Source organism: Salmo salar, chromosome 18, assembly GCF_965601325.2.
Source record: "Salmo salar chromosome 18, fSalSal1, whole genome shotgun sequence".
NCBI lineage: Eukaryota > Metazoa > Chordata > Actinopteri > Salmoniformes > Salmonidae > Salmo > Salmo salar.
In genome coordinates this window covers 23,283,655-23,304,543 of record NC_138308.1, presented here as the reverse complement: position 1 = coordinate 23,304,543, position 20,889 = coordinate 23,283,655, and the positions used below count along the sequence as shown (strand labels likewise).

Below are 20,889 nucleotides of genomic sequence, written 5' to 3'. Positions count from 1 at the left end.
TAAACTGTCTCTTGGTTGTGGTCAAAAGCCTAATGTAAACACACTACTTCATATTTGTCAATGTCACTTCACTGCAAGACGACAAGCAGAGTAGAGGAGAGGGTAGAATGAATGATTCACTTCGTTTTGCTGTTCTCTGTCTGCTTTGGTGACTGCAGAAGGCGTAATCCGTAAATGCAAACTGAAAGAAGTTAGTTTTTCAGTTGAAGAGTTAAGTTTTTGTCTTTACTCCTCAAAATTGACTCTATTTGTGGGCTTTTCAAAGTAAAAAATAGCAGAAACATCAGTGTACTCTGTTGATGATTCATGGTCCAAGAACAGGGATGAAAGTTGCAGGGATAGGACAGTATTGGCCAGACAGAGGGTATTTATGTAAAACTTGTGTACTTCACTGTGCCATTAATTCAACTACTGCACGTCCCTGCAATTCTACCAATCTGGAGAGATGCAGGTCACATCCCCAATAAAAAGCAGCATCATTCTCCAGATGGCAACTGTTGGAGATGTTTATACAGCACAGGCATACATGGGATTACAATCTATTTTGAATGAACATGCAAGAAAATATAATTTTGAAATTGTAATAATCTGGGTGGGACACTATTCCTCTAGCACTTGTAGGCAAACAATGTGGAAACTATTGCTAACTAAGTAATACATTACAAAACCCTACACTTAAACTAAAAAGTTATGAGTTACAAATGGGAAAAGATAAGGGAAATAGAGAGGAGGCATTTAAAAGGGATGCCATTGATACATTCACTCAGATGTGAATACATGGGCATCACTACCTAGGTTTCCATCCAATTGGCGACAGATTTTCATGTGAATATTCTAAAATATGCATTAAAAAAATATGCACATATTCACATCAGAGATGTTCCCATCAAATTAACTTGTTGAGGATAGAAAGCTGTGCATGATGATGTAGTGCACATAAAAATACCGTTTGAATTCCCATGTACCAAATAAAAAATACAAGCTAATTGGGTTTCCATCACATTTTCATCTCTAATGATGGTTTTCCCATGAAAAATGTTTGCCTTATATAGTGAGTGTGCCCACTCTGGTATTGGCACATAGCCAACAGCTCACAGATACAGTGCTTATAGGTCTATAAATCTAATAAAATAAATATGTATTTGTCAAATGTGCCGAATACAACCTTACTGTGAAATGCTTACTTACAAGCCCTTAACCAACAATGCAGTTTTAAGGAAATAAGAGTTAATCAAATATTTACTGCATAAACTAAAGTTTAAAAAAAGTAACACAATAAAATGACAACAACGAGGCTCTATACAGGGGGTAACGGTACTGAGTCAATGTGCGGGGGTACAGGTTAGTTGAGGTAATTGAGGTAATATGAACGTTGTAGGGGTAAAGTTACTATGCATAGATAATAAACAACACGTAGGAGGGTATAGCCTACATGATGAGATTATTAGGGACAAAAGTATTTCTTATTTTTATTTGTCCGCGGCAGCCAAGCATCGATGATCATGTCACCAGAATAAAATCCTCGACATTTACTGGAAAGGAGCATCACCTTGCACTTTCACCATCCTGTAAAGTTTATCATCATTTATTTAATCTGTAGCCTAATAAACTGCATGCTTTCCCGATGAGTCATAGTGGGAGGACCACACAACATGTCTTCTCGTGACTCCAAGTTTACTTCGATATAATGGTTATTATATCAATATTTGTGCATATGTTTCCACCAACATTTCTCACATACTGAATTGTACAGACACAAAAAGATCCCACCTTGTCTAGCTTATTTTGTTTTGTCAACATTTGGAAAGATTACAGACAAATTAGCTTTTTCCATCAGGCCTGTCATGACATTTTTTTCCGACATGTACTTTACTTGCATAAAAAGGTTGGAAACCTGGTTAGTAACACACATGATTTAACACTGTCTGAGTTTACCCCAGAGGACACAAAACCAGCTGCTTTAACAGAGATAAAAGCAAACAGCCAAACAGTCAGTGTGACAACATTACTGTAGCAACTCTAGTCTAAACACAACATCCACTGACTGTAGCTGTCACGTCCTGACCATAGTAAGTTGTTATTTTCTATGGTAGAGTAGGTCAGGGCGTGACAGGGGGGTTTTCTAGTTTAGTTTTTCTATGCTGTTATTTTCTAGTTTTGTATTTCTATGTTGGGTTGTTCTAGTTTTTGTATTTCTATGTTGGGCTTTGTTTGAGATGCTCTCCAATTAGAGGCAGCTGGTCATCGTTGTCTCTAATTGGAAGTCATATTTAAGTGGTGTTTGTCCCACCTGGGTTTGTGGGAGATTAATTTTGAGTAGTGTATGTTTCACCGCTGCGTCACGGTTTGTTGTTGTTGTTGTTGTTGTTGTTGTTGTTGTTGTTGTTGGTCATTCAGTTTATTTATGTATTGCATAGTTTCACAGTATAAATAAAATGTGGAACGACACACACGCTGCACTTTGGTCCGCTCATTCCTACGACAGCCGTGACAGTAGCCATCTAAGGACAAACACCCATTTCAGCACTTCTGCAGAGATTCACTGCTACCATAACAGATTCAAAGCTGAGATAGCCTAAATCCCCACTTCACTAGCTATTGATGCTCCATAAATGCCTACATTCCAACAGAATAAGAACACGAGAGCTATACCAAATGCAATGGAGCTATGGGCTATGGACCAAAGTTTTGATATCAACGTGTGTTTGGAATAGTGTTCATGTTTTTTCTGACTGCTTGTCACGACTTTGTCCTGTTCAGGTTAGGTCAAGTCTTGGCACTATGATTTACACAATGTTGGAAAAGGAGCAAGTAATATATACCACAGCTTAGTTCTTAAATATTAATAACGGATTAGCCTACACATCAGAGGAGGCTGGTGTGACGAGCTATAGCAGGACGGGGGTCATTGTAATGGCTGGAATGGAATAAATACTTTTATCCTCAATGAAGTAGCTACAGATGTAGGCTCTTTGACCTATAATGTCAAGACAAAATAATCCTGCAGCAACAGGATTTGAACGTAGTCCATAATGTTGCATGATCGGAGGTTAGGCTATTAACTGGCCAAAAGTAGGCTACATGAAAAGTGCAATACTGTTAATATAACCAAGTTTTACTGTGGGTTTTCAGTGAATTTATGTAAATCACAAAGCTCATCGTTGAGAGGAGGGGTGCTGTGGGATAAATCATGATACTTCAAGAAGAGGTGGGTTTTCAGAAGTTTTCAGAAGATAATGTCCTAATGTCAGGGGGAAGCTCGTTCTACCATTGGCGTGCCAGGAGGGAGAAGAGATTTGACTGGGATGAGCGGTTGCTGACCCCCATATGGCCAAGAACCAGAGGTGTCCGAAAAGAGTGTTTGGGTGTAGGGTTTGAGCATAGCCTGAAGGTAGGGAGGGCGAAGCACCACCGCAACGTGTAACATTTCACTTCGAACACCGCAGCAAAAGCTAACTCCTTACTCCACTATTCTTTCGCTTTCATCAGCATTAGGCTACAACACATTGAGTCTGTTATTAAAGAATGTGAAACAGTATTGTCTATGTTTACTATTGCCTGATTGGGTTCATGAGTCTGTTATTAAAGAATGTGAAACAATATGTATATTTACCGCTTTTTATTCAATCATGTATGGCTATAAATATTGTATTTATTTTCATTCATAAGTTCAGAACATTGTATATATAGCCTACAGAAATAAAAATAAATGTGTTCATATGAGCAGAATATTGTATATACGTCTGTTTATATGGTTATATAAAAGCTGAAGGCTCTGGGTTTTTCTTTCAAAGAATGTATTTTAGATGTATCTATTTTTTACACCATACATTAACACCAACCATTCACTATAAACAATTTATTTATGAATAAATAAGCTTGTTTGATAGGGCAAAAATAATTAAGCCTAAAACATGTATTTAAAATAACCCCCCCAAAAATCAACATTCCAATGTTGACTCTCTCATGCATGTTTTTTTTAATGAAAATGGGAACAATGGGAGATGGACAAATGCTGATTTCAAAACAAAATGGTTTACATTATAATTCATATTATCAAGACATGAGGTAAATATTAAAATAGTTTTAAAAGATGCCCTTGCCTTAAAGTTGAACCTCGGACAGATCTTTAGTATAATAGCCTATACAGTCAACTCAAAATATGGTATTCTGTTCTTTTGAAATAGCCCACATTTTCCATATCATAATGACACTAAATGAAACATAGGCCAAATGGATTTTATGATGTTGTCCTATATTACATTGTTATTAGACTGTTAAAATGTAAAGGAAAAGACAGACATTTGATATAAACATTTGATTTCTGTGGTCCAAATTTCATAATCATTTTTGTTTTCAGACATTTTCCTTTGTTAGGCCTACCCATGTGTCCCTCCTTACTCAGAAAGCATGCTCATACCAAAGCTGATAATTGTGACTTGATTGAATTGGAATTATGTGAATAATGATGATGACAGTGAGAGCCCAGCATAGCCTTACCCTTTAATCATAGGCTATTGTTATTTTGTGTCTCTAAAGTTACAATGTTCCAATTTCTATAGTCATGAGACAAAGAGTCTGTTTTAACTGAAACGTCCAAATGTTATATTTTCATAACTGATCAAAATTCAGTATGCTATAGCCTATAGATCAGGGCTCTCCAACCTTGTTCCTGGAGAGCTACAGTCTTGTATGTTTTTGCTCCAACCCTAATCTAGCACACCTGTTTCTAATAATTAGCTAGTTGATAAGCTGAATCAGGTTAGTTATAACTGGGGTTGGAGTGAAAACCTACAGGAGAGTAGCTCTCCAGGATTAGGGTTGGAGAGCCATGCTATAGATAATATTCTGCCCATATTAACACATTTATTTTAGGTCATATAAAGAACAGCTATGCATGATTTAATGAAAAGCAGCAAACAGAGACACACCATTGTTTCACATTCTTTAATAAAAGACTCATAAACAGAAACAGCCAATAGACTATACAGCTGGCTTCGCATTATTCCCACCCAATAGGCCTACAAAGAAACTAGACATATCTCAATGAAGTTGATTGCGCGGGAGGGTCTGTGTACTGCATAGTACCTTCCACAAAAAGGTTTGTTTGACAAAAAGACGCGTAAGCTAGGAAGTGCAGTTCCCCTTGCTGCTCTGTAGGCAAGCACCAGGGTCTTGAAGTGGCAGCAATAGTTTTGACAGAACATCAGTGATACCTCATTTGAAATATATACAGACAAATCGTTATCAGTTCTGCACAAACACAACTTACATTACTGTTAGTCCCACCATTGCATCAAATCAAATGGTATTGGTCACATACACATATTTAGCAGATGTTATTGCGGGTGTAGCAAAATGCTTGTGTTTCTAGCTCCAACAGTGCAGTAGTATCTAAAAACAATTCACAACAATACACAAATCTAAAAGTAAAAGAATGGAATGAAGAAATATATAAATATTAGATTGAGCAATGTCGGAGTGGCATTGACTAAAATACAAGAGAATAGAATACAGTAAATACATATGAGATGAGTAAAGCAGTATGTAAACATGATTTAAACATTATTAAAGTGACTAGTGTTCCATTATTAAATTGACAAGTGATTCCAAGTCTATGAATATAGGGCAGCAGCCACTAAAGTACAGGGTTGCGTAACTGGGTGGAAGCCGGATAGTGATGGGAAAGTCATTAAAAGCATTAACATTCATATAATTAAGTACATAGAGTGCATTCGGAAAGGTTTCAGACCCCTTGACTTTTTCTACATTTTGTTATATTACAGCCTTATTCTAAAATTGATTAAATAGTTTTTTCCCCTCATCAATCTACACACAATACCCCATAATGACGAAGCAAAAACAGGTTTTTCAAAATTTCCTCATATTTATAAAGAAAACCCCAGAAATATCACATTTACATAAATATTCAAACTTTTACTCAAAACTTTGGTGAAGTACCTTTGGCAGTGATTACATCCTCGAGTCTTCTTGGGTATGATGCTACAAGCTTGGCACACCTGGTTTTGGGGAGTTTCTCCCATTCTTCTCTGCAGATCCTCTCAAGCTCTGTCAGGTTGGACGGGCCAAAAAGTTCAATCTTGGTTTCATCAGACCAGAGAATCTTGTTTATCATGGTCTGAGAGTGCTTTAAGTGAATTTTGGCAAACTCTCATGTACCTGTCATGTACCTTTTAATGAGGAGTGGCTTTTGTCTGGCCACTACCATAAAGGCCTGATTGGTGGAGTGCTGCAGAGATGGTTGTCCTTCTGGAAGGTTCTCCCATATTCACAGTGGAACTCTGGAGCTCTGTCAGAGTGAACATTGGGTTCTTAGTCACCACCCTGACCAAGGCCCTTCTCCCCCGATTGCTCAGTTTGGCCGGGCGGCCAGTTCTAGGAAGAGTCTTGGTATTTCCAAACTTCTTCCATTTAAGAATGATGGAGGCCACTGTGTTCTTGTGGACCTTCAATGTTGCAGAAATGATTTTGTACCCTTCGCCAGATCTGTGCCTCGACACAATCATGTCTCAGAGCTTTATGGACAATTCCTTCGACCTTATGCCTTGGTTTTTGCTCTGACATGCACTGTCAACTTTTGGACCGTATATAGACAGGTGTGTGCTTTTCCAAATAATTTCCAATAAATTCAATTTACCACAGGGGGACTCCAATCAAGTTATAGAATTTCTGTATTTAAAAAAAAGTGTAAGGCTGTAACGTAACAAAATGCGGAAAAAGTCAAGGGGTCTGAATACTTTCCAAATGCACTGTATGTAATTAGGTTTAGGCATCAATTTTGATTAAGTGTTAAGGTTTGGGTTAAGCTTAGGCAAAAAGGCTAAGTTTAGGGGGGGGGGGGGGGGGGGGGTGAAGTGCAAGTGTTGGTTCAGGAAATGTTTTATTTAATTTAAAAAAAAGTTTGGGGGGGGGTCGAGGTGAGGTGGGGGATTGTTTAAGATACTCTTTGAAGAGATAGAGTTTCAGGTGCTTTTGGAAGCTTAGTCAGTCATTGCAAGTGGCTATTGGTTTTAAAATCCATTATTGGAGTGTGTTGATTTTGATCCCCTGTCTACTCGATCTGCCGTGGACAGATGGATGTAATATATCTTTGACCTGACAAAGCCTGAGATATCAGCTGACTCGAAGGCATTCATTAGCTTTCTATGAAATATAATGTAGGTCTTTACATAGTAATGAATGTCTCTGTCGTGTGCACCTGATGCTATAATTTATACCTGTCTACTCATCCACCGGTTGCAGTCAAAACATTGAATATAATTGTCAGGGTTAACATAGCAGTGCTGTCACATACACTATGTTAACGCTACAATAGGTTATCTGTCTTATATTTATATCTAGATACCGTATAGACGCACCCTGCTACAGCTATAATTTCCTCAACCCCCTCCACATATTTCATTGTCCTCAGTAATACTCTCCAGGTATTAATGTGCTGCTTTGCTGCTTTTGTGAAAGACCTTCTAGAGCATCAATGGCCTGCTGCTTCCTCAGACTATAGATAGACAGGAGTCAGAAGAAGTGGAGAGGTGTTTTGACACGATCACACTCAGAGAACATTATATGTTCTTAAATCACTTGTCTTCTTTCCTTCGTGAGCAGTAATCTGAAGTAACTTTATAGGTGAAATAAATGTGTTGGAAGCCTAGGTCTTTCAACCATTAGTGCTCATCAGTGGAGGCTCCTTAGAGGAGGAAGCAGAGGACCATCCAACTTTGTGAATTTCAGAAAAATACAAATATCCTTTTTAGTTAAAACTATAGTAAATATATTCACGTCACCAAATAACTGATAAAATACACTGTTTTGCAATGGTCTACATAAGCCTCAACAGCACCTTCTAAGGTAGCACCATGGTTTAGCCGGAGGACAGCAATTTCCATCCTCCTCTGGGTACATTGACTTCAATACAAAACCTAGGAGGCTCATGGTTTTCATCCCCTTCCATAGACTTACACAATAATTAAGACAACTTCCTGAGAACGTCCTCCAAACTATCAGAGCTCTTGCAATATGAACTAACATATTCTCCATCCAATCAAAGGATCAGAGAATGAATGTAGTACTGAACACATAAGCTACAGCTAGCTAGCACTGCAGGGCATAAAGTGTGGTGAGTAGTTGACTCAAATAGAGAAAAACAATAGTTGAACAGTTTTAAAAAATATACATTTCTTAAAAAAATTAAGGAGAAGCAGCAGAGAGAAAGAGACAGAGAGAGACATTTTGTTGTATATGTTTTCTTCTTCATTTACCTTCCACTTACTTAGCTAATGCATATAATTTAGCCTACTCAGCAACCTGACTCAAACAGAGATGAATGCTATTTATGTGAGTTAGCTGGCTAAGGCTATCCAACAGTGCAACTCTTCCAAGTCAAGGCAAGCTTTTGGTTTTATTAATCTATTGCCACCGGGGCCTGCCGGTGTAACTGCTAAACTGCTTGATGTAGACTGTACTGCGTGATTGCTCCCATGTATTGGACTGTGGGTTTAGTAACGCGTTCTAGTTTGTTGACTAAAACGTTAATATGCTGACAATGTGTAGCAGTTAGCTGTTATGGTATGAAGTTTTTGCGCCTCTTCACAGACAGCTGTTGTGTTGTGCACTGATGTCCACAAGTGAAGGGAAAAGGTGAGCGGAGGAGAGCACGCAGATGCGAGAAGGAATATTAACAATAAGCAAAGTGATAATGCTGTATGTGGCTGCTATGAAAGTGAACTGTGTACACATCTAGTAGCCTAAACTTATCAATGTTATTTTGTGCTGGGTGAATGGAATATGAATGACCATCATCCAATATGCTGTAATAGAAATAAGGCCATGCTCATAAAAAATGTATCGTCTTCCCTAATCTTGAACGGAACTGACTGCCACTGATGCTCATGTAGGGGAGGTGACAAGTAAAGCAAGCGGGTCTACACAATCAGGACACAGTTCTAAAGTGGCTGTCACACTTGCGGAACTAGCAGAACTGCAAACAACAATTCCCTTTGATATCCATTAAACAAGAGATTCCCAAACTTTTTATAGTCCTGTACTCCTTCAAACATTTAACCTCCAGCTGCGTACCCCATCTAGCACAAGGGTCAGCGCACTCTCAAATGTTGTTTTTTGCCATAATTGTAAGCCTGCCACACACACAATATACATTTACTAAACATCAAATCAAATTTTATTTGTCACATACACATGGTTAGCAGATGTCAATGCGAGTGTAGTGAAATGCTTGTGCTTCTAGTTCCGACCGTGCAGTAATATCTAACAAGTAATCTAACCTAACAATTTCACAACAACTACCTTATACACACAAGTGTAAAGGAATGAATAAGAATATGTACATAAATGAGCGATGGCCTGCCGGCATAGGCAAGATGCAGTAGATGGTATAGAGTACAGTATATACATATGAAATGAGTAATGTAGGGTATGTAAACATTATATTAATTGGCATTGTTTAAAGTGGCTAGTGATACATTTATTACATCCATTTTTTCATTATTAAAGTGGGCAGAGATAAGTCAGTATGTTGGCAGCAACCACTCAATGTTAGTGATGGCTGTTTAACAGTCTGATGGTCTTGAGATAGAAGCTGTTTTTCAGTCTCTCGGTCCCCGCTTTGATGCACCTGTACTGACCTCGCCTTCTGGACAATAGCGGGGTGAACAGGCAGTGGCTTGGGTGGTTGTTGTCCTTGTTTATCTTTTTGGCCTTCCTGTGACATCTGGTGGTGTAGGTGTCCTGGAGGGCAGGTAGTTTGCCCCCGGTGATCCGTTGTGTAGACCTCACTACCCTCTGGAGAGCCTTACAGTTGTGGGCGGAGCAGTTGCTGTACCAGGCGGTGATACGGCCCGACAGGATGCTCTCGATTGTGCATCTGTAAAAGTTTGAGTGTTTTTGGTGACAAGCCAAATTTCTTCAGCCTCCTGAGGTTGAAGAGGCGCTGCTGCGCCTTCTTCACCACACTGTCTGTGTGGGTGGACCATTTCAGTTTGTCTGTGATGTGTACGCCGAGGAACGGAAACCTTTCCACCTTCTCCACTAGGGGGGTGCTCCCTCTTCTGTTTCCTGAAGTCCACGATCATCTCCTTTGTTTTGTTGACATTGAGTATGAGATTATTTTCCTGACACCACACTCCGAGGGCCCTCATCTCCTCCCTGTAGGCCCATCTCGTCGTTGTTGGTAATCAAGCCTACCTACCACTGTAGTGTCGTCTGCAAACTTGATGATTGAGTTGTAGACGTGCATGGCCACGCAGTCATGGGTGAACAGAGAGTACAGGAGAGGGCTGAGAACGCACCCTTGTGGGGCCCCAGTGTTGAGGATCAGCGGTGTGGAGATGTTGTTACCTACCTTCACAACCTGGGGGCGGCCCTTCAGGAAGTCCACACGGCGGGGTCGAGACCCAGGGTCTCGGGCTTAGTGATGGGGCTGGTTTTCCTTTTGCAGTCCGTGATTGACTGTAGACACTGCCACATACCTCTCTCTCATAAGAATGAGTATGAGTTTTTGTCACAACCCGGCTCGTGGGAAGTGGCAAAGAGCTCTTATAGGACCAGGGCACAAATAATAATATTATATAAATAAATAATTTCTCTTTATTTAACCATCTTACATATATAATCTTATTTGTTCTTTGAAAATGGTGAGTACCTCACCACAGGTTAATGAGAAGAGTGGGCTTGAAAGGATGCACATAACTCTGCAATGTTGGGTTGTATTGGAGAGAGTCTTAAATCAGTCTTAAATCATTTCCACACACAGTCTGTGCCTGTATATATATTTTTCATGCTAGTGAGGGCCGAGAATCCACTCTCACATAGGTACATGGTTGCAAAGGGCATCAGTGTCTTGATAGCGCGATTTGCCAAGGCAGGATACTCTGAGCGCAGCCCAATCCAGAAATCTGGCAGTGGCTTCTGATTAAATTCCATTTTTATAGGCTCTCTTGTTCAGATATCGGTAAGTGGACTGGAGGCAGGGCATGAAAGGGATAACGAATCCAGTTGTTTGTGTCATCCGTTTTGGGAAAGTACCTGCGTAATTGCGCACCCAACTCACTCAGGTGCTTCCCTATATCACATTTGACATTGTCCATAAGCTTGAGTTCATTTGCACACAAAAAATCATACAATGATGGAAAGACATGTGTTGTCCTTGTTAATGCAGACAGAGAAGAGCTCCAACTTCTTAATCATAGCCTCAATTTTGTCCCGCACATCGAATATAGTTGAGGAGAGTCCCTGTAATCCTAGATTCAGATCATTCAGGCAAGAAAAAACGTCACCCTTATAGGCTAGTCGTGTGAGAAACTCGTCATCATGCAAGCGGTCAGATAAGTGAAAATTATGGTCAGTAAAGAAAACCTTAAGCTTGTCTCTCAATTCAAAAAAACGTGTCAATACTTTGCCCCTTGATAACCAGTGCACATCTGTATGTTGTTAAAGCATTACATGTTCGCTGCCCATATCATTGCATAGTGCAGAAAATACATGAGAGTTCAGGAGCCTTGCTTTAATTAACAAAGTTAACCATTTTCACTGTAGTGTCCAAAACGTCTTTCAAGCTGTCAGGCATTCCATTGGCAGCAAGAGCCTCTCGGTGGATGCTGCAGTGTACCCAAGTGGCGTCGTGAGCAACTGCTTGCACGTGCGTTACCACTCCACTATGTCTCCCTGTCATGGCTTTTGCGCCATCAGTACAGATACCAACATGAGCAGCAGCTACGTTTGGCTACATACAGACCGTTAGTGGAATTTCTGCGAGAGAGTAATGGTTAATGTGATTGGATGTTAATTATTTGACTAGGCTATTTGACATTGTGTTGTTATTTTGCTGAACACTAGATGGTTTAATTTTATTTTTGGCAGTGAAACGAGGCTACTCAGGCGAGAAAAAAAAACTCACCCAAATGTATAGCCCTGTTGGAAAATATGAATGGATACATTTTGATTTTTTTTTTGAATCACCTTTTGTGTTTAAGTAAGTAAGTAGTATCAGTTATTGTATTCTGCCACTCCTTCATTCGACTGTCTGAAGATTTTTCTAGAAAAATAATATTTATTTTAAATATCAGTCAAAAGTCAACACCACTTTGAACATGACACATTGTTTCAGATAAAGGACAAGAACCACTGTACCCACCCCTTGTCTAAAATTATCTGTAGTGTAGGCTATTATCAATAACGTTATAGTTTGCCAGTGATAAGATTGTGTAAAATAATGAATGTGGAGAATGTATCAGCACTGTATGTGTGTTAGCTTGCTAGCCAGCCAGACAATCTTAGAGAGGGATTATTCCATTTTACAATTTTCAATAACTGCCAATATGCTAACATTCCATTCAAACAATTCAAAACTCTCATCCTTCTAGACCTATCTGCTGCCTTTGATACTGTGAACCATCAGATCCTCCTCTCCACCCTCTCCGAGTTGGGCATCTCCGGCGCGGCCCACGCTTGGATTGCGTCCTACCTGACAGGTCGCTCCTACCAGGTGGCGTGGCGAGAATCTGTCTCCGCACCATGCGCTCTCACCACTGGTGTCCCCCAGGGCTCTGTTCTAGGCCCTCTCCTATTCTCGCTATACACCAAGTCACTTGGCTCTGTCATATCTTCACATGGTCTCTCCTATCATTGCTATGCAGACGACACACAATTAATCTTCTCCTTTCCCCCTTCTGATAACCAGGCGGCGAATCGCATCTCTGCATGTCTGTCAGACATATCAGTGTGGATGACAGATCACCAGCTCAAGCTAAACCTCGGCAAGACGGAGCTGCTCTTCCTCCCGGGGAAGGACTGCCCGTTCCATGATCTCGCCATCACGGTTGACAACTCCCTTGTGTCCTCCTCCCAGAGTGCTAAGAACCTTGGCGTGATCCTGGACAACACCCTGTCATTCTCCACTAACATCAAGGCGGTGACCCGATCCTGTAGGTTCATGCTCTACAACATTCGCAGAGTACGACCCTGCCTCACACAGGAAGCGGCGCAGGTCCTAATCCAGGCACTTGTCATCTCCCGTCTGGATTACTGCAACTCGCTGTTGGCTGGGCTCCCTGCCTGTGCCATTAAACCCCTACAACTCATCCAGAACGCCGCAGCCCGTCTGGTGTTCAACCTTCCCAAGTACTCTCACGTCACCCCGCTCCTCCGCTTTCTCCACTGGCTTCCAGTTGAAGCTCGCATCCGCTACAAGACCATGGTGATTGCCTACGGAGCTGTGAAGGGAACGGCACCTCCATACCTTCAGGCTCTGATCAGGCCCTACACCCAAACAAGGGCACTGCGTTCATCCACCTCTGGCCTGCTGGCCCCCCTACCTCTGAGGAAGCACAGTTCCCGCTCAGCCCAGTCAAAACTGTTCGCTGCTCTGGCACCCCAATGGTGGAACAAGCTCCCTCACGACGCCAGGACAGCGGAGTCAGTCACCACCTTCCGGAGACACCTGAAACCCCACCTCTTTAAGGAATACCTAGGATAGGATAAAGTAATCCTTCTAACCCCCCCCCCCTTAAAAGATTTAGATGCACTATTGTAAAGTGGTTGTTCCACTGGATATCATAAGGTGAATGCACCAATTTGTAAGTCGCTCTGGATAAGAGCGTCTGCTAAATGACTTAAATGTAAATGTAAATGTAAATGTGTTTGGCGTACCCCGGCAGCATTGCGTGTACCCCCGGCAAAACCTCACCCAAATGTATATGTCACGCCCTGACCAGGTGAACTCGGGTATATTGGGTCAGGGTGTGTCATGTTAGGTATTTTTCATTGGTTTGTGTTTGGTTTACGTTTTAGCCTTGTGTAGGCTCTAGGTGGGTTATTTCTATGTTGGGTTCTGTCGATTCCCAATCAGAGACAGCTGTCGCTAATTGTCTCTGATTGGGATCACATTTAAGTTGCTGTTTTCCCCACGCTGTTTGTGGGGTGTTGTCTCTTTGTTTGAGCACGTAACGTATCTGCATTTTTCTTGATTTTTGTGTACATGTTTAATTCCAGTGTGTTGAATAAACATGTGTTCGCTCCCAGCTGCGTTTTGGTCCGCTTCCTCGTCACCAGGCGACGAACGTTACAGTATAGCCCTGTTGTAAAATAGAAATGGACTGTTTTTTTTATTTTTAAATATGAATCCCATTTTTATTTGGCATACCCCCCACGGCATTGCATTGTAGCCTCCCCAGTTTGGGAATACCTGCTTTAGACCAAATCTCCCAGCAAATAACAAAGCATACTGCACTGCAATCGACAAAGCCCAAGGGTATTTCAGTCTTCATTCCACTTAAATTGGCTAAATCAATCACCCATTTACTTCAGTGAGCTAACTTGCATGCACTAATCATTCCTCACCAGCTCAATTAATACTTTAAATTCAACATCTCTGTTCCCTGACTAAAACTTTTAAACTACTGGATACAGCCTCATGTGACATATTTGTCTGTGCATTAAGTTTTTGGTAAATAATGGGTAGGCACTGACGGTATTTTGACTGCTCTGAAATACCTGTTCTAATTAGATACACTCTTTAACTCAATTTAAAAAATGTAGTAACTCAAGGAATGTGGATGTCAGGGTTGCTGATCTTAATGAGCATAATTAGCTAAGTAGGCTGCCTCATCAAAACCGGTCTCCTTATTCATTATTTAACACTAATGGGGCCTGGTTAAACTCAGAATTAACATGTTGGCTAGTCATACTTCTTGTGTACTATTATCCCTGATTATTTGCATCTTAGATCTGCACTATCATCTAGGATTGATGTGCCCAGCTAGTAATACACTCGTACTCCTCGTGGACCAGCTTGTACATAAAGAATCCTCCATTCAGGCTGCAAAGGCACCATTTCCCTCCTTAACTAGCTTTAACGGCAGGAAGTTGAATAAAAACTGGAAAGATACAGTATGTGTACTGTTTTTATAAAACACAATTTCCCACCACTATTTAGTTTTTTCTGACAACTTAGGATGTTGCACACCATGTTTAGCCCACTATCGGCTGCCTAGGATAGGTTTCAACTAACAAATGCACACATGAAAAACGTAAATTCCATCTAACCCAATCAGCATGCAGTGCATAAAAACATACATAAAATGACAGATTACACCTTTAATATTAACATGGCCAAGGATTTACCACAACTTTTGGGCAATCAACATGAATGTTATGCTTGAAACTTTGATCCCCTCTACGAGTCAGTATTTGGCTTTGAAAATGTTTCTAAATGTTATGAATCACTAAACACTCTGATCTTCATAACTCGTTATGATATATTATTTAGCTATACTGTGATATGAGGAGATTTACTATTGATATTATGCTGATAACACCATAAGAGCCTGTGGGGATGATCGTTTATGAAGTGATTTCATTGGAGTGATTTACAGATGTTGACAGGGAGTAATATTTAATCTATGCTTCAGTAGCACCTAAAACAACTTAATAATGAAACTGTAATTAAAGGCATTGGAGCAGAAATTCTAAGCTCGAAAATATTTTCATCCTCGCAGTTCAGATGTGCCGTTCATTGTAAACAGAACATACTAATGAGTGCAATTGGAATCAATGGCTCCAGAAACGACCTTCAATTTCCTTCAAAATGCACACAGAGACATAAAAATGGTATCCATGAATTAATCTGACTCTGGGTAAGGACACTGAACAAAAATATAAACACAATATGTTTTTATTTTACTAGGCAAGTCAGTCAAGAACAAATTCTTATTTTACAATGATGGCCTACCCCAGCCAAACCCTCCCTTAACCCAGACAATTGTGCATCACCCTATGGGACTCCCAATCATGGTGGATTGTGACACAGCCTGGGATCAAACCAGGGTCTGTAGTGATGCCTCTAGCACTGATATGCAGTGGCTTAGACTGCTGCGTCACTCGGGAGCCTTTTACAACACATGTAGAGTGTTGGTCCCATGTTTCATGAGCTGAAATAAAAGATCTCAGTGCCCAAATTTGTTTACTTCCCTGTTAGGGAGCATTTATCTTTTGCCAAGATAATAGATCCACCTGACAGATGTGGCATGTCAAGAAGCTGATTAAACAGCATGATCACTGCACAGGTGCACCTTGTGCTGGGGACAATGAAAGGCCACTCTAAAATGTGCAGTTTTATCACAACACAATGCCACAGATGTCTCAAGTTTTGAGAGAGTGTAACATTGGGATGATGACTGCAGGAATGTCCACAAGAGCTGTTGCCATAAGCCAGCTCCAACAATGTTTTGGAGAATTTAGCAGTATGTCGAACCGGCCTCACAACCGCAGACCACGTGTAAGCATGCCAGCCCAGGACCTCCACAGCCCTGGACCTCAGCTTCTTCACCTGCAGGATCATCTGAGACCAACCACCCGGGCAGCTGATAAAACTGTGGGTTTGCACAACCGAAACATTTCTGCACAAACTGTCAGAAACCGTCTCAGGGAAGCTCAGCTGCGTGCTCGTCGTTCTCACCACGGTCTTGACCATACTGCAATTTGGCGTCGTAACCCACTTCAGTGGGCAAATGCTTCCCTTCAATGACCACTGACATGCTTGAGAAGTGTGCTCTTCACGTTTTCAACTGTACCGGGCAGATGTGTAAGGCATACAGCGTGTATGGCGTCGTATGACGAGCGGTTTGCTGGGTGCCCCATGGTGGCGGTAGGGTTATGGTATGGGCAGGCATAATCTATGGACAACAAACATAATTGCATTTTATCGATGGCAATTTGAATGCACAGAGATAGCGTGAAGAGATCCTGAGGCCCATTGTCGTGCCATTCATCTGCCGCCATCACCTCGTTTCAGGATAATAAGGCACAGCCCCATATCGCAAGGATCTGTACACAATTCCTGGAAGCTGAAAATGTCCCAATTCTCTCATGGCTGCATACTCACCAGACATATCACCAATTGGGCATGTTTGGGATGCTCTGGATGGATGTGTACGACAGCTTGTTCCAGTTCCAATATCCAGTAACTTGGCACAGCCATTGAATAGGAGTGAGACAACACCCCACAGGCCACTACCCTCTGTAGCGCCTTCCGGTCGGAGGCCGAGCAATTGCCGTACCAGGCAGTGATGCAACCAGTCAGGATGCTCTCGATGTTGCAGCTGTAGAACCTTTTGAGGATCTCAGGACCCATGCCAAATCTTTTTAGTTTCCTGAGGGGGAATAGGCTTTGTTGTGCCCTCTTCACGACTGTCTTGGTGTGTTTGGACCATTCTAGTTTGTTATTGATGTGGACGCTAAGGAAATTGAAGCTCTCAACCTGCTCCACTACAGCCCCATCGATGAGAATGGGGGTGTGCTCAGTCCTCCTTTTCCTGTAGTCCACAATCATCTCCTTAGTCTTGGTTACGTTAAGGGATAGGTTGTTATTCTGGCACCACCCGGCCAGGTCTCTGACCCTTCTCCCTATAGGCTGTCTCGTCGTTGTCGGTGATCAGGCCTACCACTGTTGTGTCGTCTGCAAACTTAAGGATGGTGTTGGAGTCATGCCTGGTCGTGGGTGAACAGGGAGTACAGGAGTGGACTGAGCACGCACTCCTGGGGAGCTCCAGTGTTGAGGATCAGCGTGGCAGATGTGTTGCTATCTACCCTCACCACCTGGGGGTGGCCCGTCAAGAAGTCCAGGATCCAGTTGCAGAGGGAGGTGTTTAGTCCCAGGATCCTTAGCTTAGTGATGAACTTTGAGGGTACTATGGTGTTGAACGCTGAGCTGTAGTCAATGAATAGCATTCTCACATAAGTGTTCCTTTTGTCCAGGTGGGAAAGGGCAGTGTGGAGTGCAATAGAGATTAGCGATCCACAGCATCATCTGTGGATCTGTTTGGGCGGTATGCAGATTGGAGTGGGTCTAGGGTTTCTGGGATAATGGTGTTGATGTGAGCGATTACCAACCTTTCAAAGCACTTCATGGCTACGGACGTGAGTGCTATGGGTCGGTAGTCATTTAGACAGGTTGCCTTTGTGTTCTTGGGCACAGGGACTATGGTGGTCTGCTTGAAACATGTTGGTATTACAGACTCAATCAGGGACATGTTGAAAATGTCAGTGAAGACACCTGCCAGTTGGTGAGCACATGCCCGGAGCACACGTCCTGGTAATCCGTCTGGCCCCGCAGCCTTGTGTATGTTGACCTGTTTAAAGGTCTTACTCACGTCGGCTACGGCTCTCATGCATGCCTCAGTGTTGCTTGCCTCAAAGCAAGCATATAAGTGATTTAGCTAGTCTGGTAGGCTCGTGTCACTGGGCAGCTCGCGGCTGTGCTTCCCTTTGTAGTTTTTAATAGTTTGCAAGCCCTGCCACATAAGACGAGTGTCGGAGCCAGTGTAGTATGATTCAATCTTATCCCTGTATTGACACTTTGCCTGTTTGATGGTTCATTGCAGGGCATAGCAGGATTTCTTGTAAGCTTCCGGGTTTGAGTCCCGCACCTTGAAAGAGGCAGCTCTACCCTTTAGCTCAGTGCGAATGTTGCCTGTAATCCATGGCTTCTGGTTGGGGTATGTACGTATAGTCACTGTGGGGACGACTTCCTCGATGCACTTATTGATAAAGCCAGTGACTGATGTGATGTACTCCTCAATGCCATAGGAAGAATCCCAGAACATGTTCCAGTCTGTGCTAGCAAAACAGTCCTGTAGTTTAACATCTGCTTCATCTAAACACTTTTTTATAGACCGAGTCACTGGTGCTTCATGCTTACATTTTTGCTTGTTAGCAGGAATCAGGAGGATAGAGTTGTGGTCGGATTTACCAAATGGAGGGCGAGGGAGAGCTTTGTACGCGTCCCTCTTTGTGGAGTACAGGTGATCTAGAATTGTTTTCCCTCTGGTTGCACATTTAACATGTTGATAGAAATTTGATAGAACTGATTTAAGTTAGTCTGCATTAAAGTCTCCGGCCACTAGGAGCACCGCCACTGGGTGAGTGGTTTCCTGTTTGCTTATTACCTTATACAGCTGACTGAGTGCGGTCTTAGTGCCAGCATCTGTCTGTGGTTCTAAATAAACAGCCACGAAATGTATAGCTGAAAACTCTCTAGGCAAGTAGTGTGGCCTGCAGTTTATCACAATATACTCTACTTCAGGCGAGCAAAATCTAGAGACCTCCTTAGATTTTGTGCACCAGCTGTTGTTTACAAATATGTACAGACTGCCCCCCCTCATCTTACCGGAGTGTGCTGTTCTATCTTGCCTGTGCAGCGTATATCCCGCTAGCTGAATATTTGAAGGAGATGTGTCCCGCTGGATGAGGCAAATGGTAGTCACACCAGATACTGACTGGTTTCTGATCTACGCCCCTACCATAAGATGCATATCTGTATTACCAGTCATGTGAAATCCATAGAATAATTGAATTAATTTAAATTGACTGATTTCCTTATATGAACTGTAACTCAGTAAAATCTTTGAAATTGTTGCATGTTGCGTTTATATTTTTGTTCAGTGTAAATAATGTCGCACTATCCTTTTAAACATTTCTCAGATTTGTGCATTGTCCAAAATAACAATATAGTTTAAGGGAGAAAAAAATGTCTCCTATTGATTACTGCTAGTTGGCTACTACGGTTATCATCATCATCATCTTCATCATTAATATCGTACTGGCCCTCCACATACAAATCAACTTTTGTAATACTTGTAGTTTCTGACATAGTTCGTCCAGCCACCACTTCATCCTGCTGTTTGTTTATGTGCGCGTGTGCTTTGGAGAAAATCTCAGAAAGATCTTTTAAAAAAAGTTAAAGATGTCTGTTGGGATGAATTACAGAGTCTTAACATATATGGCTTCAAATTTACCCTGATAAACTGTCCATTATATGTAGCAGTAAATATTTTATTTACTCTCCCTTCAAATATTTATCAGCTTTGTGCATTGTCCATAACAACAATATCTTATTAAGGTGGGAAAAAAAATCCTATTGATTACTGCTAGTTGGCTACTGCGGTTATGGTCATCATTATCATCATCATGATCATCATCATGATCATCATCATCATCATCATCATCCTTAAAATTGTACTGGCCTTCCCCATTGGAAAACTGGTCTTTAGAAGGTCACACATACAAAAAATAAAAACTGTAATGGTCACACAACACTCAACTGTGTTTTCTGCACACCCACCAACCCCCACTCACCCTATACCCCACCCCTCTCCCCCACTCACCCTATACCCCACCCCTTTCCCCCACTCACCCTATACCCCAGCCCTTTCCCCCACTCACCCTATACCCCACCCCTCTCCCCCACTCACCCTATACCCCACCCCTTTCCCCCACTCACCCTATACCCCACCCCTTTCCCCCACTCGCCCTATACCCCACCCCTTCCCCCCTTTCCCCCACTCACATTATACCCCACCCCTTTCCCCCTTTCCCCCTTTCCCCCACTCACCCTATACCCCACCCCTTTCCCCCACTCACCATAGTCAGCATCATAGAAGATGATGAACTTCTGCCAGCGCAGCTCAGTGACCAGGGTGAGCATGACGTCGTTGAGGCGTACGGGCGGGCGGGCGGCCAGGGTGTAGCTCTCCCCGTCAGGACTTGGGTTGAGGTGGCAGGCGGTGCGAGGTGTGCCCTGGCCGTTTCTCTGGATAAACAGGTGGGGTATGTGCATGGCGTCGGTCAAGGACTGGAGGGCGCTGGCGGATGCACAGCCTGTAGATGTTACCAGTGCCAGGATGCCCTGGTTCATCAGCTCACAGGCTAAAGAGGGACAAGGATGAGAGGGACATGATGAGACAAACTTCAGACAATCCAATTAGACAGCATAGAGCATGTGGTATCAGTACTAGTCAAATTAAAGTAGTGCGTTCTGTTTGTAGAAATAACAAAGATAAAGATGGAGATAATAATAAAGAT

The 20,889-nt window shown here is 42.1% G+C and overlaps 1 protein-coding gene across 1 annotated transcript in view; it reads right to left on the bottom strand.

Moving 5' to 3' along the window:
- LOC106577051 (glutamate receptor ionotropic, delta-1) overlaps nucleotides 1-20,889 on the bottom strand; it is a 354,069-nt gene that overhangs the window by 129,341 nt on the left and 203,839 nt on the right. The window contains exon 3 of the mRNA XM_014154750.3: nucleotides 20,449-20,733. Within this exon, the coding sequence (XP_014010225.1) occupies nucleotides 20,449-20,733 (285 nt within the window). The remainder of the gene's footprint in view (nucleotides 1-20,448; nucleotides 20,734-20,889) is intronic.